Raw genomic sequence first — 21,476 nt, 5'->3', positions numbered from 1 at the left:
CACAAATGTGAGTCCAAAAATGTATTGTATGCTGCTGCATAAATGATGTAATATGCCAGGGAGATATGTATACCTTAGCTAAGAAAGTAATACTAAGTGTATGTTGTGTAGTAAGCTGTTAGAAGCACATGTGCCTCACCCTAATAATGTGTTCCCTTTCCCCCTCATAACTTAGCCTACTGTTCTGACTTGGTGGTGCACATGTAGCCTATAGCCTGTTTTAGAGTAATGTCATCTAATATTGTAAGAACTTTCATTGTCTGCTTATATGCCTGTTATGGGATTTTTATGAATGACTAAATTATGTATACATTTAACTTAGAACTACAAATAAACAGAATACTACTCTGTTACTGTATGAATCGTATTACAATCATAATACTGAATATAAGGTGTGTAGTTTTAGTCAAGAATTAGAACAAGGACTTTCTGTTCCTTGTTAGAAACTAATGGAGCTATCGTCAGACCAGCTGGAATACTGTGTTCCTTACAGGACATTCTGTCCCTACCCAGGGAGAGGAGGGACCTTGGGCTTGTAGTAGATTGTTTAACAGGTGGCAGACAATGTGAGAAGGCTTGTGAACTATATTGCCATTGTATCTGAGAGGGACATTTATGACGAAATGTGAGGTATATAAACCAATGTACATGGTATTATGACCAGAGCTCTCGGGAATAAACGCTATTGATTCATTTTGAGACTGATCTTTGTCTATTTTATGCAAATATGAACCTTACAAATTCTTAGAATCGGACAAAGTGTTTTGCTTTGTTATAATTGAGTTGGTTAACAAACATATAAGTATTAAATTCCTCTAACAATGCCCCCTTTATTTATCCTACAAATAGTTAGATTAACTGATAACTAAAATATCAATGCAGATGGCATTATTTTGCCATCTGCGCAGAGATGTATTATAGGTAATGAATGTGTAGTGGACTTCTGAAATTATACAGACTTTGTGAAAGATCAGCATAACCCAAATCCACATGTTATGAGTTAAAGTCCCAGTTCAAGTCCCAGGTGGGGTCATATGAAAAAAAAAACAGTACTAAATGATCATGCCAAATGTCATCATATTGTCCTTGATTAAAGTTTTTTACGCTATTTTAGTTGAACAGCTTACCATTTACCTTAAAACCCACATACCATTCATTACCGGACCATCAACATGATAAAAACCTCCAGGGGACCATGACAACATCCTAAGAATGTTCAGGGGACCATGACACAACGTCCCAAAAACGTCATAAAAACGTCTCAGGACAAACCGGGAAATTAAAACACGTCCCTTGGGACCATCACACGGTGTCCTAAGGACTAAGAATGTCCTAAAAAGATCCTGACATGGCCCTCAGTGATGTCCTGGTAACTTACAAGGAACTACACAAAGATCCCCCAGAGAAAACATGGCTGAATGTCCTCAGGACCTCTTCTGTTTGCAGGGAAAAACTGAAATTTTGAAGGACCCTATTAGAGTAACACGCTACCTAGGGAAACAAGAATTAGCATTTTGTGGTAATGATGAGAGTACAAGCTCATGTAATCTTGGCAACTATGTAGAGTTATTGGATACCATTGCTGAAAAATGTGAAAGGTTAGCAAGACACTTGAGACTTCCACTGTGTTTCCAGGAATATCAAACAGAATACAGTATGATTTCATTGAAGCAGTCAGGGATGTGATTCGAAATGACATTGAAGAGGAGATTAATGCAGCCACGTTTGTTGCAGTAGATGAGACAACAAAGGCCAGATCTTTATGATTTTGCATTGTGGCTAAAAGTGAAGTCAAGGAGGCGTCTTTGGTATGATTATGTGTGCGATGACAAACAAGCTGTGGCCTTGGTGGATTATGTATTGGGAGTGTTGGGGAAGTACAACTGCGCCATCCTAGGCCCTCATGTCAACTGAGACTTTTCAAACTCAAAAGGAATCAAGACTTCAACGCTGTCACTGAGAGCTTCACCCTGATGTACTTCATTTACAAGTAGGCCTCTTTTTTTGTGTGTGGGTTAGGTCACTGTTGAATGAAAAAAGAGAATGGCGCTGCTGTCCAATTCAGCACCATGGAGCTAACCAGTAGGCTATCATATGAGCGAAAGAATTGAATTTCTAGCTTACTTCCTCATTTTCGACCATTGCCTATACTTTAGCGTGTTTAATATGTGCATTTCATTTCCTAAAGCGGTCGAGCTGTACGGTTTGGATTTACGAACAACATCCCAATGATGCATTTGATTTATCAAGCTTGAATTTCGCTTTTGATTAAACAAGTTTTGAACTGCGTTTTTCAGTCATTTTGATTGTTGATATGGAAATTTCGTTAGAACCTTATTGATTATATATGTGTGTAATAACATTTCATAGCTTCTAAAACCATGACATCATTTTTTTGGAATTTTCCAAGCTGTTTAAAGGCACAGACAACTTAGTGTATGTGAACTTCTGACCCACTGGAATTGTGATACAGTGAAATAATCTGTTTGTAAACAATTGCTGGTAAAATTACTTGCGTCATGCACAGAGTAGATGTCCTAAACGACTTGCCAAAACTATAGTTTGTTACCAAGAAATTTGTGGAGTGTTTGAAAAACTAGTTTTGACTCCAATCTAAGTGTATGTAAACTTCCGACTTCAACTGTATCAAGCGTACAATCTATAAATCGAGGTAGTTTCACTCAGCCTTTCATGCCACAGGCTCCTTCAAAGCCCAACCAGTTTTAGTTTAATATTTCCATACATTTAATAACATAGTACTGCACTAGTCTGAAATTCTGATAACACAACATACAAATATATATCTCAGCTTTCAGTTGTTCACATTACATGGTTGCAAAATGTTTTATTTTTTACAATTGGCCACAGACATACAGTTTCATACTTTTCTTAAATAATTCCCTATTTCTTCTAAAATAAGATGACATTAAAAAAATATATTTTGTCAATATTGCAGAACTATTTTATTTTTGTCAACATAAGTTTATGCTTCTTGTAACCATCAAATGAGCTTTCTGTACCTTTCTACTAGCAATTTGGCCCACTTTTCAGAAGAAAACTGCTGTAATTATTCAACATTTGATGGGTGCCCTTTACCAACCGCTTGCCATATTGGACCTCGCCGTAGGTTTTGGATGTAATTCAGAGCTGAGTACTGGGCGCCTTGAATGTGTGCAAGACATGAAATCAGCAGATTATCAAGGGTGTTTTGGAGTGCAATGTTCAATCCAGTGTCCAAAAACTGGCTTCCACAGTAGGACAACAACCCCCAAACATACAGAAATCACCCTGGAAAGGTTCAAGAAGAAATCTGTTCTGGAGTGGCCAGATCTGAATCATAACCTATGGCGAGATGTGAAAACAGTAGAAGTGTGCTACAATAAGCATTTCTTGGCAGTTATCTTGGACAAAGGCTGTGCAATTAAGTACTAGCTCCGGGGTGCCAATAATTGCATCCATGCCATTGGTCTTTATTTTTTAAATAAAAATGTTACTTATATTTACAAAAACAAAATAGGTTCTGCAATGTTGAATATCCCAAAAACAAGGTGTGGAGACCAAACTTTATTTTTCAGCTTATTGTAGAAGAAATAGGCAATTATTTAAGAAAAGTGCAAGGGTGCCTATATATTTGGCCACAACTGTATGGGTAATGGGTATCTGATCCATTGACCTACTCATAACTGTGTCACATCAAAGGATTATGACATGTTCACATGTACTGTATGACAGAGAGAGTGTAGGTAGTAGGTACAGTATGTATACAGCCATGAGCAGGCCTCTCCTCAGTCCTCCTCCTCTGTTGTGTCCCCGTGCCAGTTCAACAAGGGCTTCCGCTCAGGGGGGAGGGACGGCTCGATCCTCTGCCACCGATTGGGCGGCCAGATGATGTGGGAGGCACGGCCGTGGACCAACCCCAGAGACACCTGCGGAGAGGAATATAGGGAGGAGAAGACCCTGGTCACAGAACTATGATACTATCGCTCATTCTAAGTGATCATTAGAATAAAGGGGCAGTTCCTTGGCTGCAGAAGGCTTGATGGCAGAAACTTGTCCATTGTGAATAGTGCTGCTTGTCTTTTTCAAGACAAATAAAACATGGAAACTGATTCTAATAAAACAAAAAGTTATTTTTTAAGATGGAATTGATTCAATTATTATTTTAGCTGTGACGTCACGACATAAGTTAAATATACTTTAATATGTGGACTGTTAAGCACCTTAAACTGCAAAGGTTTGTTCTTGTTTTCCCAGACAATCACATCTATGTCAATTAAGCGGTTAGCACAAAACACACTGACCAATATCAACTGCCTGTTATTTACAAGCCAGAAACACAATTATTCTGTTATCCTTTAAGGCAGGGGTCCCCAAACTTTTTCCTGTGAGGGCCACATAACTTTTCCCTTCTCTGATGGGGGGCCGGTGTCAGTTCTTCACAGAAAAAGTGTGACGATCGTAGGGGAGCTTAAAAAATTTATTGTTTTCCAGAAAGCCACACATAACCAAATAACCCTTTCCAGGTTCTTTACAGAAAAAAAGTCAGGAAACAAATAATAACACTATTAATGAAATAAATAATAACTAAATAACCCTCTCTGAGTTCTTCACAGAAAAAAACAGGAAATAAATAATAACTAAATAACTCTCTCTGGGTTCTTCATAGAAAAAAAAGCCATGGAACATTAACTTTCTGTCGTGCCATGCACAATCTTAACAGATAAAAGTTCAGCTCAGTTGTCAGAGCAGAATCTCTCTGACACATATGAGCAGTCTCTTAAAGTTCTTGTGTTCCTTCCTTATAATCCTTTTGTAGGTTCCAGTAGGCTTGTAGACACCGCTGTTTGCAGCTCTCTCTCATCAACTTCCCTGTGAAAACCACAAAAGAAGCAGGTTGAGAAACTGAACTAAGTGATACAGCACCTACACAGCACAATACATTTCACTACCAGTATGGTTGTAAAGATGGATTTTATCCCAGTAGATTTTATTATGATTATATTTGTTTATGCTCAGAATGACTCATTCAAGTCAGAAAAGTGAGCTTACCTATGTATGTTCATCAGTGTGAACTGTGGGCCTGCATCTGGCTGGTGAGAAGTTGAATATCAGGTTCCATTCTAGTTACAGCCAGTCTCAAGCACTGATGCAAATGTTCATCTGTCAATCTTGATCTCATCGGGGTTTTCAGCAGTTTCATGCGAGAAAAGGTTTTCTCGCAGATATACGTGCTGCCAAAAACTGTGGACATTTTCATTGCGTGTTTTTTGATGTTTGGATATGTGTCGTTTGGGAGGGCGGCATAGAAGTCAATGAGACTGTTGGGCTTGAATGCGTCTTTCAGAACATCACAGTTCTGTAACAGCCAACTCAAACTGATATGAAGGCTGGGCTTCATCAATGTCGGCAACAAAGGGGTTCTGAAAAAGACAGATTTCTTTCACTGAATCGCACACCGAACTCCGCCTTCAGCATTTCCAGTGCTTCCACGCACTTTTCAGCTGGGAACGGGACCGCTGGGTTCTCAGTCGACAGGTTTTGGGTAGCAGGAAGATGGACGAAGTTGCGCTTTTTCACTTGTTCCAAAAGCAGCGCTAATTTCACCTCAAATGCTTTTATGTGTGAATACATGTCGCAAATGAGTTTCCCCTCGCCTTGTAGCTGCAAGTTAAGGCTGTTAAGTATTTCTGTCACGTCTGTTAAAAATGCGAGGTGCCATTTCCATTCTGGGTCGATCAGCTCTGGGACCGTTTTGTCTTTTAAATGAAGAAATGCGTTAATTTCGGGTAGCAGCTTGTAAAAACGCCTCAAAACTCTGCCCCGGCTCAGCCATCGGACCTCTGTGTAGTACAGCACATCTCCGTGCGTAGACTCCAGTTCAGACAGGAATTCTTGGAACTGCCTGTGTTTAAGTCCCTTTGCTCTGATAAAGTTTATGCACGACACCACAACCTTAATTACAAAATCCCACGTCAACACTTTGCAGCACAGTGCTTGCTGGTGAATTAGGCAGTGGACTCGTAGCGGGGCGGTGAGACCCCTTTTTTCCAACTCCCGGTTCATGCGTCCTATTAGACCGCGAGTTTCGCCCACCATGCTAGGAGCCCCGTCAGTCGTGATGCTAGCTAGCTTTGACCAGTCCAGGTCCAACTTCTCCATGGTTTGGCACACTTTGTCAAAAATATCCTCTCCCGTTGTAGTCCCTTTGAGACTTTGGAGGGCTGCCAGCTCCTCGCATATCTCAAAGTTTGCGCTAACTCCACGAATAAAAATGAGCAGTTGCGCTGTGTCTTGCACGTCCGTGCTCTCATCAAGTGCTAATGAAAAAAAGTCAAATTCTTTCGTCTTCTGCTGCAGCTGGGCATATACATTACTCCCGATTTCTTCAACGCGTCTGGTGATTGTACTCGCCGACAGACTTACGGCATTAAATGCATCTTTCTTCTCGGGACATACCTCCTCCGCGACAGCATCCATACATTTCTTAACAAACTCTCCGTCAGTGAAAGGCTTACCGCTTCTTGCTATCAGTTTAGCAACCCGAAAGCTGGCCCGAACGGATGCCTGGTTCAGCTGAGCTTGGCGTACAAATGTATTCTGCTGAGATAGTAGTCCACTTTTTAGCTTTGAGAGTTTGTCTGCTCGTATTTGGCCTTGCAAGCTATCGTACTTGTCTTTGTGACGGGATTCATAGTGTCGGCGAAGATTGTATTCTTTGAATACCGCCACCGTCTCTTGACAGATGAGACAAACAGCCTTTTCTTTGCATTGAACAAAAAAATAATAGTTTGTCCACTGCAGGTTAAATACCCTGCATTCTGAATCAACTTTTCTCTTACCTAACCTTTTCGCCATTATTCCGTTCTCTCTTTGACAGGGCCGGGCCTAGGATTTTTTTTCTGGAGGCCAAATAGGAAAAAAATTCGATAGCGTCTCTGGTATTGTTCAGAGGGCCGGGCCAAATGTGCTGACGGGCCGTATCCGGCCCGCGGGCCGTAGTTTGGTGACCACTGCTTTAAGGTAAGGCAGAGTTTGGCTCATGCCACAGGGCTTGCTCTGTGAGTACGAAATTTGCGTCTATTCCCTAAATAGCACACTACAATATAGGGAATACGGTGCCTTTTCAGACTCGGATAGGAGGAGGAGGCCTTTCTGACTCCCTTGGTAATACATGTCCTGGGGGGCGATATCAGCACAACATAGGTCTCTGGCCATGGATAATTGTTAAAAAAAAACATTTAAACTACCAATACCTTAATTCTGGCCTGTCAAGATTGAAATATAATTAAATTAATGGATTAATGTATTCTTCTTCTCTACTTCAATTGAACTACACTAGTTCCTGGCTGATAAATAGATTAAGTAATATTCCCTTAAAAATGAATTTGGCCCATGCTTCATTCCCGGGTATTGGCACAGAAAAAATAAATAAATACATTTGGTCAGTATTTCCAAACATATTGTCCTACCAGACATAATATACAACAGACAGAGATCCAGTACAGTGCCATTCCATTACAGAACCTTCCTTCAATATTCCCCTAAAACACTGAACAGAAATACGCAACATGTGTTTATATTTGTTGCTCCCATGTTTCATTAGCTGAAATAAAAAGATGCTATACATTTACCAAATGTACAAAAAGCTGATTTCTTTCAAATGTTGTGCACAAATTTGTTTACATCCCCGTTAGTGAGAATTTCTCCACCTGACAGGTGTGGCATTTTAAAAAGCTAATTAAACAGCATGATCATTACACAGGTGCACCTTGTGCTGGGAACAATAAAAGGCCACTCTAAAATGTGCAGTTTTGTCACAACACAATGCCACAGATGTCTCTGCAGAATGTCCACCAGAGCAGTTGCCAGAGAATATAATAATTTCTGTCATGAGCAGCTTCCGATGTTATTTTAGAGAATTTGGCAGTACGTACAACCGGTCTCACAACCGCAGACCATGTGTAACCACGCCAGCCCAGGAACTCCACATCGGCTTCTTCACCTGCGGGGACATCTGAAACCAGCCACCCGGACAGCTGATGAAACTGTGGGTTTGCACAACCAAAGAATTTATGCATAAACTGTCAGAAACTGTCTCAGGGAAGCTCATCTGAGTGCTTGTCGTCCTCCCCAGTTTCTTGACCTGACTGCGGTTTGGGCAAATGCTCACCACTGATGGCCACTGGCACGCTGGAGAGGTGTGCTCTTCATGGATGGATCCCAGTTTCAACTGTACCGGGCAGATTTCAGACAGTGTCTATGGCGTCGTGTGGGCGAGTGGTTTGCTGATGTCAACGTTGTGAACAGAGTGCTTCATGGTGGCGGTGGGGTTATGGTATGGGCAGGCATAAGCTACGGACAACAAACACCATTGCATTTTATCGATGGCAATTTAAATGCACAGAGATACCGTGGCGAGATCCTGAGGCCCATTGTCGTGCCATTGATCCGCCGCCATCACCTCCCGTTTCAGCATGAAAAAGCACTGCCCTTGTCGCAAGGATCTGTACACAATTCCTGGAAGCTGAACATGTCCCAGTTCTTCCATGGCCTGTATACTCACCAGACATGTCACCCATTGAGCAGGTTTGGGATGCTCTGGATCGACGTGTACGACAATGTATTCCAGTTCCCTCCAATATAAATAAAGGTATATAAACTTCGCACAGCTATTGGAGAGGAATGGGACAACATTCCACAGACCACAATCAACAGCCCGTTCAAGTGAAGGTGATGTGTCGCGCTGCATGAGGCAAATGGTGGTCACACCAGAGACTTTTAAAAATGTTATCCACGCCCCTACTTAAAAAAAAGGTATCCATGACCAACAGATGCATATCTGTATTCCCAGTCGTGTGAAATCCACACATTTGGGATTTGGGCCTAATGAATTTATTTCCGTTGATTGATTCCTTATATGGACTGTAATAGTAAAATCTTCTTAAATTGTTGCGTTTAAATTTTTGTTCAGTGTAAATCAAGTCATCTCCCCTTGCAGCAGCACATTGTGAGAGGAGAGCTTTAGAGTTGAGCCCTGGCCTGGGGATCAGAGTGTAATTTCCCTCACAGCAGCCAGCATAAACACTTCAATTCCACAGAGGAGAGGCGAGGTGGCAAGAAGAGACAAAGGCCGTGTCCCAAGCGGAACCTAGCCAGAGACTGTGAAGGGGGGGGGGGGGCTCCCTTCCATCACCATGCAGGGGGCTGCTGCTGTGCTGGGTGGAACTGGGGCTGGAACTGAATTATCCAGTAACTGGTGGTTTTGGATGAACACCATCATGATAATAAAGTAACTGTCAAAACCATTTAAAAATAGGCCTACCTACATTCATTTTAGGATAAAAATAGGCCAACCTACATTCATTTTAGGATAAAAATAGGCCAACCTACATTCATTTTAGGATAAAAAAAAACGTTTCCTAATAGCAGGAGTGTTTAATGATGACAAAATCTTTTGGTAACTTAATCTGTCTATGAAACTGACTTACTTCACCTACTCTTTCCAACTGTCCTTTGATGCTTGAGCAGCCAAATCGCTAGATTCACTGGGGGGGGGGGAGCGCTATAGGCATTTCAGTAAAGACTTGATTTTATACCATGCATGTTTTCATTGCTTGCTAGTAAATACATCATTTGGCCTTTAAAAAGGTTGGATGTGTCTGACTATTCATTAATTATGTATAAACAGCAGTTGACAAGGTTGTTCAGGCTCTGAGGCCTACAATGCACTAATGTTGTGTCAAATGGACAATTCTCTCGAACCTGGCATAGTATAATTTGATACAGACTGCATACACTGATCAGGCCCGACCGATACGCTGACCTCCTATCCCTGCAAAGTAAAACAGTAGCCTCGGCTATACAGTGTCGGCCCGCAATGGACCTTTCATGAATGCCCATGCCGTAGCCAACCATTTGTAAAACAGACAATTTACTATTATTCCCTGTCATTTGGTTACATTAATTTCTCTTCATGCATGTATTAATTACAGTCGCATACCATTCGCATTCTCAGAGTGGAAACACTGATTGCAGAGTTCACAACCTGAGACACTTGTGAGAAAGTCTCGGTTTATTTCATACCATCATTTACACGCTCCACGTGAGCAACGGGTCTGGTTTATCTGCCCTGTTAATGTTGATGGAGAGCACGCGCGCCTGAGCGCACACAGAAGCACCTGGCCTGGAGAGCACGCGCGCCTGAGCGCCTACAGAAGCACCTGACCTGGAGAGCACGCGCGCCTGAGCACCTACAGAAGCACCTGGCCTGGAGAGCACACGCGCCTGAGCGCCTACAGAAGCACCTGGCCTGGAGAGCACGCGCGCCTGAGCGCACACAGAAGCACCTGGCCTGGAGAGCACGCGCGCCTGATCGCACACAGAAGCACCTGGCCTGGAGAGCACGCGCGCCTGAGCACACAGAAGCACCTGGCCTGGAGAGCACACAGAAGCACCTGGCCTGGAGAGCACACAGAAGCACCTGGCCTGGAGAGCACACAGAAGCACCTGGCCTGGAGAGCACGTGCGCCTGAGCACCTACAGAAGCACCTGGCCTGGAGAGCACACGCGCCTGAGCGCCTACAGAAGCACCTGGCCTGGAGAGCACGCGCTTGAGCGCCTACAGAAGCACCTGGCCTGGAGAGCACGCGCGCCTGAGCGCACACAGAAGCACCTGGCCTGGAGAGCACGCGCACCTGAGCACACAGAAGCACCTGGCCTGGAGAGCACGCGCGCCTGAGCACACAGAAGCACCTGGCCTGGAGAGCACACAGAAGCACCTGGCCTGCTCCTCACAAATGTAGGAAAGTGCCACCCATGTGGTTGGGCTAATAAGCCAGGCTTCTCAGTCATTTATTTTCTTCGCGTCACATGGTGCAGTAAGTCAACAAAGTCCGTTATATATATATATATCTCACAGTACTTGAACAATCTTTCCTACACCCCCCCTCAGTAATCAGCTTCACTGATAAATAGGCTATGGACATGTTGCTTTTACTTGGTTCTATTTGAATGATAGTCAATTTAATCTTCATAGTATAAACCATCCCCGTCATACCTTACTTGTCAACTCATTATATTGTAGCCTACTTTCTTGAAAACAAAAGGTAGGCCTAGATTGTTTTAAAACACATTTTAAGGAAAGGAGAAATATTTGCTTGTGTCTGAAACACGCTGGCGGTTTTGATTGACGGGTGCATTTACAGGGGTGTGCGTGAGTGAGTTTGCTGATTCTTCCTGTACCCATATGTCCATTCAGAACATTTCCCCACACTGCATTCAACGGGAAAAGAAGAGCGTCACAAGGTTGACGCTTACGTCAATGCACCGCAGTCAATGCGAAAAGGTAAGTGTCACCCAATTGACGCCTATGTCAATTCACTGCATTCAATGGGAAAAGATGTCACAGGGTTGATGCTTATGTCAATACATTGCATTCAATGAGAAAATATGAGTTTCAACCAATTGACACTTCCGTCAATCCATTTCATTCAATGGGAAAAAATGAGGGTCACAGGCTTGATCCTTATGTCAATACATTTCCAATCAATGGGACATGAGTGTCAACCAATTTCAACTCTTCACAGTGAAAACTAGGTCCCACAGAGAACAAGGCCTTTCTTCCATATAAAATCATTACCTACAGCCCTCACATAACCGTGGACTGCAACTGAGCTAGCTAACCGTCCTTCCACACAACCCATCATGACCTTACAGGGATGCTCTCCTGTGTTGAGGTTGAGCTTACTGCGGCAACAGGAAGTAGCTTAATCCATCCTCAACATGGTGCTCCATTCTCTTCCTGCGGACCGCCAAATGAAATTTGAAGTCAATCGACGAAAAAGCATTTTAAGCTTTTTTTTTTTTTTTAAACCTCCATTGGATACAATGGTCTTGCAGTTCTAGAAACCAAGAGCCTTAAAACTGTATGTGTCTGTGTGCATGCGTCTGTCTGTGTTGCCTGTGTCAATATTCTGTCATTGGAGGTGGGAAAGAGGAGAGAAATGAGAAGACGGGGAGGGAGGGAATGAAGGAGAGAGAATGGAGGGGGAGGAGGGAGACAGAAGGGGAGAGTGAGGGAGGGGAGAAAGAAATGGATAGGGTGAAGGAGGGAGGGGGTGAGGAAGGAGGGGAGAGAGTCAACAGACAAAGGTGGGTGAGAAGAGGGGGAGGGGAGGGAGGGAGAGATGACATGGGGACGGAGGGAAGGAGGGAGAGGGTAAATTAGGGAGGGATAAGAGGATGGACAGGAGAGAGCAGAAGGAGGAATAAGAGAGAATGGACAGAAGAGAGAGAGAGAGAGAAGAGAAAGAGGGGAGAGAGAGACCCCTCACTAAGCCCGAACCCCTTGGTTACTGTTGCAACCTCTGACAACATTTTTCCAGGAATCACAATTCACCATTTTCAATTAACTTGCAAACATTTCTAAAAATATTTTTCCACTTTGTCATTATGGGGTATTGTGTTTATCTATTGAATCCATTTTGAATTCAGGCTGTAAGACAAAATTAGGAAAAAGTTAAGGGGTATGAATACTTTCTGAAGGCACTGCATCAATCAGCCATTTTGGGATAATGATATAGAAAGACAAAAGCAAGGTGTTTAGGTGCATTCAAAAAAATCCGACACACAAAGGACTGAGACGGATGCCAAGGCTTTCATAAATACACAATATAATCTTCAAATAACATTTCAAGGCTATGGGAGTGAGGCAAGGGAGCGTAGAAGGCTAAACTAGCTTGTCCACTCGGTCCTTCACAGGAGAAATGAGTGCTACGGCCTTGAAGACATCAGGGGTATCTGACAAATGGCTCCAGAATACCAACACTCCTTCCTCAGAAGGATTAGTTTAGAGACTGGGAGTGAGAAAAGAGCCACTAAAGGTTGTCATATAGGGATGGATTTGTTACACAACTCACAAGCTTATTGCTGTTGTTGGGTGGGTGATAACCACTATGCCATTTACTGACTTGATCTGGACGACGACTATGCTTGCTTTTTAGATTTTAGTTTTAAATGTCATTTTAAATGCCACTGACAAATCTGTGACCTGGAAAAGAGTAAGACATTGAAGCCCCGCAATACAATAAAGTTACATTTGTTTGTTTGTACTCCCAAAACCTGTATGCAAAGCAACCGTTGAACGCAATTTCAGGCATTCAGCATATTTCAAGCTACAAGACATAATCTGATTTTGGCAAAAGGTATGACTGTGATATTTGTTTAGGTCTATCCAACCTGACAGCTCACTCAGCAACTTCATCTCACGCAGCACTTTATACAGCACCTGGCTCTCCAGGGAGTCCAAAGAGCCTATGGGGTTTTAGACAAGTATAAATAACAAAGCGAAAGAGAGAAAGCGAGAGAAATAGAGAGATGGGGGGGGGGGGGGGGAGAGAGGAAGGGGGGGGTTGGAGAGAGAGAAGAAAGAGGGACAGAAGAGAAAGAGAGGGATAGAAGAGAGAGAAAGAAAGCGAGGGAGTGGCAGGTATGCGCTTTACTGAGAGGCTTGTTAATTCACTTCCTAGTGAGAAATATACTTACATTTAGGAGCAAAACAAGGTTCAGAGCTCCCATTTAAAATTAAGTCAAGACAACAGAAAATTGGAACATTTCTTCCTCTTTGGTTGTTCCACGTACATTTTAGGAACAAAGAACATTTCACGTCAGTGGAACACACATAAAAATATATTTTTTTATGCCTTCAGAAAGTATTCACACCCCTTCACTTTTTACACATTTTGTTGTGTTACAGCCTGAATTAAAATGGATTCAATTTATATTTTTTGTCACAAGCCTACATACACTATAACGGCGCCGGAGGGGATGGCTGTCGTTTCACGGGCCCCTAACCAAATGTTCTATTTTGTTACATTTTATCACATTGTTTAACTTATTTTGTACATAAAGTTGTTGCTACTGTCTCTTATGACCAAAAAGAGAATATATCCCCGCCGTCGCGTGAAGAAAAGGCGGAATACAGAGGGAGAAGGTCAGGATTCGGAGATGAGTGAGTAAATCGCCACTACCATCCATTCTATTGGCAATCACTGGAAAACAAACTCAATCTATGGTCGAGACTATCCTACCAACAGGACATTAAAAACAGTAACATCTTATGTTTCACCGAGTCGTGGCTGAATGACGACATGGATAATATACAGCTGTCTGGGTTTTCTGTGCGTCTGCAGGAGAGAGCAGCTATGTCTGGTAAGACGAGGGGAGTGTATTTGTCAATGCCTGCTGGTGCGCGATGTCTACCAAGAGTTCTCATCTGTATTATTTGTAGCCATCTATTTACTACCACAAACCGATGCTAGCAATAAGACCGCACTCAACGAGCTGTATAAAGCCCTAAGCAAACAAGAAAATGCTAATCCAGAAGTGGCGCTCCTAGTGTCCGGGGTCTTTAATACAGGCAAACGTAAATCCGTTTTACCTCATTTCTACCAGCATGTCACATGGTTATGGTTAGGTTCATTGGTGCAACGATTGTGCTTTTTTCGCGAATGTGCTTGTTAAATCATCACCCGTTTGGCAAAGAAGGCTGTGATTCGATGATAAATTAACAGGCACCACATTGATTATAGACAACTAAGGACAAGCTAGTTAAACTAGTAATATCATCAACCATGTGTAGTTAACTAGTGATTATGTTAAGATTGATTGCTTTTTATAAGATAAGTTTAACGCTAGCTAGCATCTTACCTTGGCTCCTTGCTGCACTCGCGTAACAGGTGGTCACAGCCTGCCACGTAGTCTCCTCGTGGTTTGCAATGTAATCGGCGTCCAAAAATGCCTATTACCAATTGTTATGACAATTTGAAAATCGGTGGAGGGTTGGAATTGTGACATAAAAATAACAAGAATCGACAGAAGTTCATTTGTAGTTATAAACATATTTAGGGTGTTTTTTACTCACTTTTTGTCTCTCCCACGACCTTATTCCTCTCGCCTCAGCGTCCATCACAATTACATGCACATGGCCAATTATGCAAATTAGGCGATGATGTCATTTAGCGACTTCTAGCGAATTTTAGGACAGCCAATAGCTACTTTTCTTACTGAGGAGTTGGCAACACTGCGTGCGATATGCACACGCAGTTACAAGCCTGCTAGAGTTAGCGGCAGGCGAATGAGCAATATCCACCGTCGTAATACGGATGAAGCCTGAGCTGGAATGTGAAGCTAGCTCATTTCAGAAAAGCCTGGGCACATCTGGCTATATACCTCTCTGGTGCACTGTTAAATTATTTAACCATTTAAACAATTTGGGTTTGGATAGAAACTCTGTTTTTGCAATGCCCTCAATGGCTTTCATGCGTTTAAAATGTGCCACACATGCCTGCACTGGGAAACAACACAAATGACAATGTCAGTATGACCAATGCATTTCTTATTGAGGTGGTGAGATGGCCTAATAAGCATGCAGGCAAGAGTGAATAGTGGTCATAGTGCATACATACAGTACCGCACTGTATAGGCCTAGATAAGAAGTAACCATATAACCATTACAGAGGGCTTGTAGATCCAACGGGAAATAAGGTATAATAAGACAATGGGTTGAGGAAACGGTTTCCTTAAATTAACTGTTCCCTTTATAGTATTCTGTTCATGGCCGATAAACTGCTTACAATAATGTCATCCACAAAATCACCCCCAATCCACCCAAACTATCCAAATAATTCAATGTTCAGATCCAGCAACAGACAGAGAGAGTACTGACTGACATGGAACCATCCAAAACCAACTTCAGAAAATAAATCCCTCCACAAACCAGCAGCTGACCCAGTTAAATGTCAAGTACAAAGTTATTCCGTTCTATGATTGGAATGCTACAGATAGATCATTCCCTGGCCTCTACTCGGCTCTGCTGCTTCCTTCTTCCATCCAATGACAGCTCCCTGAAATACTTTGTCAAAACCCAAAAAGCACAGAGCGCCTCGCTGCCCGATCACTCACTCCTCGTCACTACTTTCAGACCCTTATCAAGACACATTTGTTATTGCCTTGACAAGGATGAGGATATGTATGGAAAATACAACAATGAAATACGCTAAGCCTTCTTCCTCCACAGGCAGGAGAGGCTGCCGGGCCCACATGCCCAATGAGGCCTGCCAGAGATTAATAGCACTAACTGTACCTACCTGCCATAATGCAGAAACTGTTCAGAGTTTCTTTCCTCTAAGGGAACAGCTTTGTCTTAATAAGCAGCACAAAAATGACAAATTTAGAACCCAGGTTTGTTCTCCAACGCATGGCTATTCAATTATTTTCCTTTTAAGGACTCTCAGAGTCTTTTTAGGCCCCATTGTTGGAGTTCAAATGTGGAGCTGCTGGACACGACTCAGACAAGCTGTGCTTTGCTTTTGGCATGGGCCAAAGCCTTGTACTTATATACAAATATAAGGCTTTTCTTTGCAAATATAAGTCTTTTATATCCAAGTATAAGGCTCTGGCATGTGCCATTCCCATTGAGTAGTAGAGGACTGAGCAGAAAAGTGGCTTACCGGTCCAAAGCTGTTGCTGTCCAGACTGTGGCCGTGATGGTCCCCCTCGATCCAAAAGTGGCCATCAGGGACCCTGAGATAGCGGTTCTTATAGCCAAGCGTCCTGCAGAGGGAAATGGAGGGCGGGAGGTTTGGATCATGGATAAAACGCATTAGCCAGGTTAATACAACCCAAATTTACTTCAGAACCTAGCTACGAAAGAAAGGCAGTCTTTAACATTGATTGAGCTACGGGATCAATTGAAAACAACAATAAACACATTGAAATTCGACAAGACAAAAGGCAAAACTTAAATTGAGAATAAAGTTAATCTACCTACATCTGCATTAAGGAAATTGACATTTTCGTTTCATTGTGGCGTATCACCTTTTTACTAAATAATCCATCTGCCAGTCATCCTCCCTTTAGATCAAACTATTTTGTAGACAAAAATCTAATCTAATCAGATGAGGACAAACATCCATTGTGTGTAATGACTAATGAGATATGGACATGACAGCACACTCCCTTAGGTCTAGTCTCTGGTTGCGTCCCTTAACGCCACACTATCCCCTATAATGGGCCCTGGTCAAAAGTAGCACACTATATTAGGGAATAGGGTTTTGGCACGTAACCTCTATCTGATCAGTTCCCCTCCAGACTTGTTTAGCGTCAATCAACTATTTTGCGGCGTGAGGACAGGGTGGTGTACACCATCAATCACCTGTGCACTTAGCTGTGACTGAGCCCTGATGCATGGTTCATCTCCGGAACATTGTAAATTACGGGAGAAATGACTTTTTAAAATGACAATTCTTCTCCTATTCCTTTCCAGGGCAATGTTACAGGAGCCTAAATGACTACTCTTTAGACCTTGGACAAAAATATTGATTTTGCTGCTGGGAGGGGAAAAATGTTTTTATTGCCACATACACCGGATAGGTGGTGAAATATGTTGTTTTACAGGGTCAGTCATAGTAGTATAGCGCCACTGGAGCAAATTGAGGTTAAGTGCCTTGCTCAAGAGCACATCAAACACATTTTTCAACTTGTCTACTCGGGTATTCGAACCTGCGACCTCTCAGATACTGGCCCAACGCTCTAAACGCTAGGCTACCTTTTGCCCTGTCTGTTCTCCAGCAAACTGAAGTTCAGTGACTTTTAAATGTCAGGGGTCAGGCGTCTACATACAGCATCTGAACACAAACAATGCGACAAACAAAATACTGGCTACTTCAAAATCTAGTGACTATTATCCCATAGAATCCAAATAGTCCCCGTCTTATTTGTACAGTAGAATAGTTTGCAGTAAAACTTTATAGTAACTTTAACGAGACATTTGTTATCTATTTATAAGCATTGTTCATATACATGTATTAATAAATGATTATTCAAATGGGGCTTACACTACGTACTTATTAATAGTTTATCAAATAGTTTATTAATGAACATTATTATAAAGTGTTACCTAATCAGGTCCCCCCGGCTATGCTCAGGAAAAAAAGAACAGTCTTGAGTTTTGTGGGAAGACAAAAACAGTCTGCATCCCAACTGGAACCCTATTCCCTACATAGTGCACTACTTTGACCAGAGCTTGTTGGGTCTGGGTCAAAGGTAGTGCACTAAATAGGGTGCCATTTGGGACGCAGAGCAAAGCGAATATACAGAGTTCAAAGCGAATAGACAGACCCCTGTATTAATGCTGTTTGTATGCGACTCACTGCCTGGCAGTGTCTAGCAGCTACAAAGGATTTAGGTTGCGTTCAGGAGTTTGGGCAGATTCTCAACATTGAGTTGTGTTAAAAATGTATGCACTCTCTACTTCTCAGTGTAGCAGGTTTAAACAATAGCTGCCTGGTACAGAGGAGGTTTGATGGAGGTTATTTAACCTTTGTTTAAACTAGGCAAGTCAGTTAAGAACAAATTCTTATTTACAATGACGGCCTATCCCGGCCAAATCCTCCCCTAACCCGGGTGACGCTGGGCCAATTGTGTGCCGCCCTATGGGACTCCCGATCCCGGCCTGTTGTTTTACAGCCTGGGATCGAACCGGGTCTGTAGTGACGCCTCTAGCACCGCGATGCAGTGCCACTCGGGAGACCTATAGGGCACAGATACACACGATAATGGGACATATGAAACACGATAATGACGACGATGATGTTGAAAAGCCTGAGGTGAATTTGACAGGTCAAGTCAAAGGTTCAGTTTCAATATCTAGACCAGGAAGTATTCCACTGCGAATGAATCAAATGTGTTGGACATGCATCCTAAGCGGTACGCTATCATGGACATGGGAACCCACAGCCATAGTCTTGTCCACCAGCCATGTCTGACAGTCTGCCTGGCACACCGCACTGGGTTGTTCCGTACCTCTACGAACACCAGAATCTCCATCTTGAGGTAGCTCTTCCTCATACACCTCACATGAATATACTCCGCATTTCCCTCAATGTATCCATTCCAGTCATCAGCTTTACACAGCGTAGCAACACTGACAATACAGTGGCGTAACACTTGGGCTTTCTGGTTTTTTTTAAAGCCGCGATTCGATTGCAACATGATTTATGTCCCGTAAGCCATCATTGTTTGGAGATGAATCTCCGAAATGGCCCTCTATATCTCTGACGGGCTCAGTTCAGAGGGATACACATAGCAAAAACACACACACACACACCACTCAGAGGGCTATAATTGGCTGAGAGGCCTCTTCCTGTGTCAGGCAGAGCAGACAGTCTCTGTGCGTAGCAAGATTAAAACCATAGCTGTGATTTATAGCATGGCGGGCCCGCAGGCTAACACACACGCACACACACACACACACCAGCCTCAGCTAGTTTAGGCCATCATCAAACCCCCATGTTAATTATTCATCCATCTCCTCCCAGGCAATACAAGTGACTCGTAATTTGTTCAGCGGCACCCGTCACAAATAGCTGCCAGAGGGATTCACATGGCGACATTGTGGTACGAGTAGTGGCACCCGAAGATTTGATGCTGGTAGATAAGAAATAGAGGTTTAAGACAGAGCTTCAAATTCCCGAGTAAACAATGAGTTTCCTTGTAGCAGCAGTCTTCTCATAGGAAGCCTCTGAATAGGCCTTTAAGACACCCTTTGTTTTACATTATTTCATTGCCTTTTGTTACGTTTCTACTGTGTAATGTGTCGTAGGTTTTAAGTTTGATCTGTTAAAGCTATGGGCGAGGGGGGGGGCAAATTCTGTACGTACTTGATGAAGTCTCCCTCAAGGGCTATGACCCGCTTGATGATCTTCTGCTGGGGGTTCTTGGGAGACCTGAAACAATAAGGATACATGACATCAATTAAGATATGTGATGAAGAGATATATCCGTCAGCTCACAGCACCAATAAACCCTGTGCGGTAGCGACCCTGTTCACTCCACGCTTTCATCAAAATGAATAAAAGACCCTATTCACAACACTAGATTGAACTGGAATCAGTGTTCCTCACCAGCAGACAGAGAAATGGACTATACTGCAGTGAGTATTGGGTGGGTTCAAGTACCAGGATCTCATTCCTCCTCCCTCCCTCCCTCTACATGTGGACCTCACACACCACCGGGGAACACAAACATAGCAGCACCATGGTAGAGAGAGCTCATTCCCTTTATGTTTATAATAAACCCTTAATAACCCGTAATACCGCAATGCTCAGTTAATGAATTTTACAACCATTATTGCCAATGCGGATGACCTTCTCCAAGCCACGAAATACTTCTAAGTAGCCAACAGAGGACACGATTCATTTGATATCAACAACGACAGTCCTTTTGAGAACATACAAAGCAATGGAATTCGCATTCTGGACACAAAATCAGTCTAATAAATGGGTAATTTAGAAAATATTTGTCGTTTTTCACTCTCTCGCTTGGGCATGATGTTCAAGGCCATGATCAACAGTATTACAATGATCAAAATTCTTCTATTCCATCCACAGGTTTTATAGATAAATGTGAGGCAACCAGGGAGCCAGAGATACAATGGTGTTCAGTTCAGAGTGTCTGGCCAAATGAGGGACGTCTACACAAAGGCATTGAATAATGACCCACAGAAACCGCAGTTTGTTAAACGTTGCCTTCAAATGCCCAGAGAATCAAACAGAAATGCCAGTCTTAATAAGAAGCCACATCCATTCTCCATCCCTCCCTGCTCTCCCTCTCCCTCCCTTTAACACACATACTGATACATAGAGGCCCACACACACACACTTATACATAGAGACACTCTGTCACTCCCTTTCTCCCACTCTCTACCACGCATACACACACATTTGCTCTCTCTCTTTCTCCTCCACATACCCCCCTCCCTCTTTGCCTCAGGGATACAGGGGATCATGACTGATTGGCAGCCCGCTCAGCCAATCAGAATTACCAGCAGCTCAGAGAACAGAGCCCGCAAGCTAAACAGGGGTTAACCTGTCTCTAGAGAGGCTGTGTGTGTATGTATTAGGGCTGTGACGGTCATGGATTTTTGGATGATGGTAATTGGCCAGCCAAATGACCACGGTCAACGTAATAACCGTTCGAATAGCAACACAAAAAACTGTTATACATAACATCTGTTTTAAGCACATTTTCTCCTCTCCTGACTGCATGTGCTGCCATAGAAATAGAATGAATAGAACGGGTATCCCTATTCAAGTCAATGATAATATAATGTGTGGACTGGCAGCCGCTGCGATTATCAAAGCAGGAAGTGTATCGATCAATATGTGCTGTGATTTGTTGATTCAACTCAACTGACATTACAAAAAAATACATTCTACATTACCATGACAATGATTGCATCACAATACCAGGCAGCCATCCTATCCAGGGTTTTCTCTGGATCGAAAATGAGCTTAGGTGGTGGCCGTGGCATGGGGCTTGGCAATTGGCGAGGTCGGCATGACTGAATTTTTTAGATTATTTTAGAGGCCCCCCATCTTGGCGGTGTAGAGATTTTTCTACATGCTGAAGCCAATTTC

At 42.9% G+C, this 21,476-nt stretch overlaps 1 protein-coding gene and 1 long non-coding RNA gene across 3 annotated transcripts in view; both read right to left on the bottom strand.

The window, feature by feature from the left end:
• Positions 1-2,687: 2,687 nt before the first annotated feature.
• Positions 2,688-21,476, bottom strand: part of LOC124003716 (mitochondrial inner membrane protease subunit 2-like) — a 150,558-nt gene continuing 131,769 nt past the window's right edge. For both annotated transcript variants that reach the window (XM_046312264.1, XM_046312271.1), the window contains exons 4-6: positions 19,719-19,784; positions 16,509-16,611; positions 2,688-3,926 (exon numbers count right to left, since the gene is read on the bottom strand). In XM_046312264.1, coding sequence (XP_046168220.1) covers positions 3,786-3,926; positions 16,509-16,611; positions 19,719-19,784 — 310 coding nt within the window. In that variant the 3' untranslated portion in view covers positions 2,688-3,785. The remainder of the gene's footprint in view (positions 3,927-16,508; positions 16,612-19,718; positions 19,785-21,476) is intronic.
• Positions 10,815-16,489, bottom strand: LOC124003730. Its single transcript, XR_006833265.1, has 3 exons — positions 14,921-16,489; positions 14,707-14,797; positions 10,815-11,800 (listed from the first exon to the last, which is right to left on the bottom strand). It is a non-coding gene; the product is annotated as an uncharacterized LOC124003730 (long non-coding RNA).

The sequence above is a fragment of the Oncorhynchus gorbuscha genome, linkage group LG02 (genome assembly GCF_021184085.1).
Source record: "Oncorhynchus gorbuscha isolate QuinsamMale2020 ecotype Even-year linkage group LG02, OgorEven_v1.0, whole genome shotgun sequence".
In the NCBI taxonomy this organism is placed as follows: domain Eukaryota; kingdom Metazoa; phylum Chordata; class Actinopteri; order Salmoniformes; family Salmonidae; genus Oncorhynchus; species Oncorhynchus gorbuscha.
This window is presented reverse-complemented; position numbering and strand designations above follow the sequence as displayed.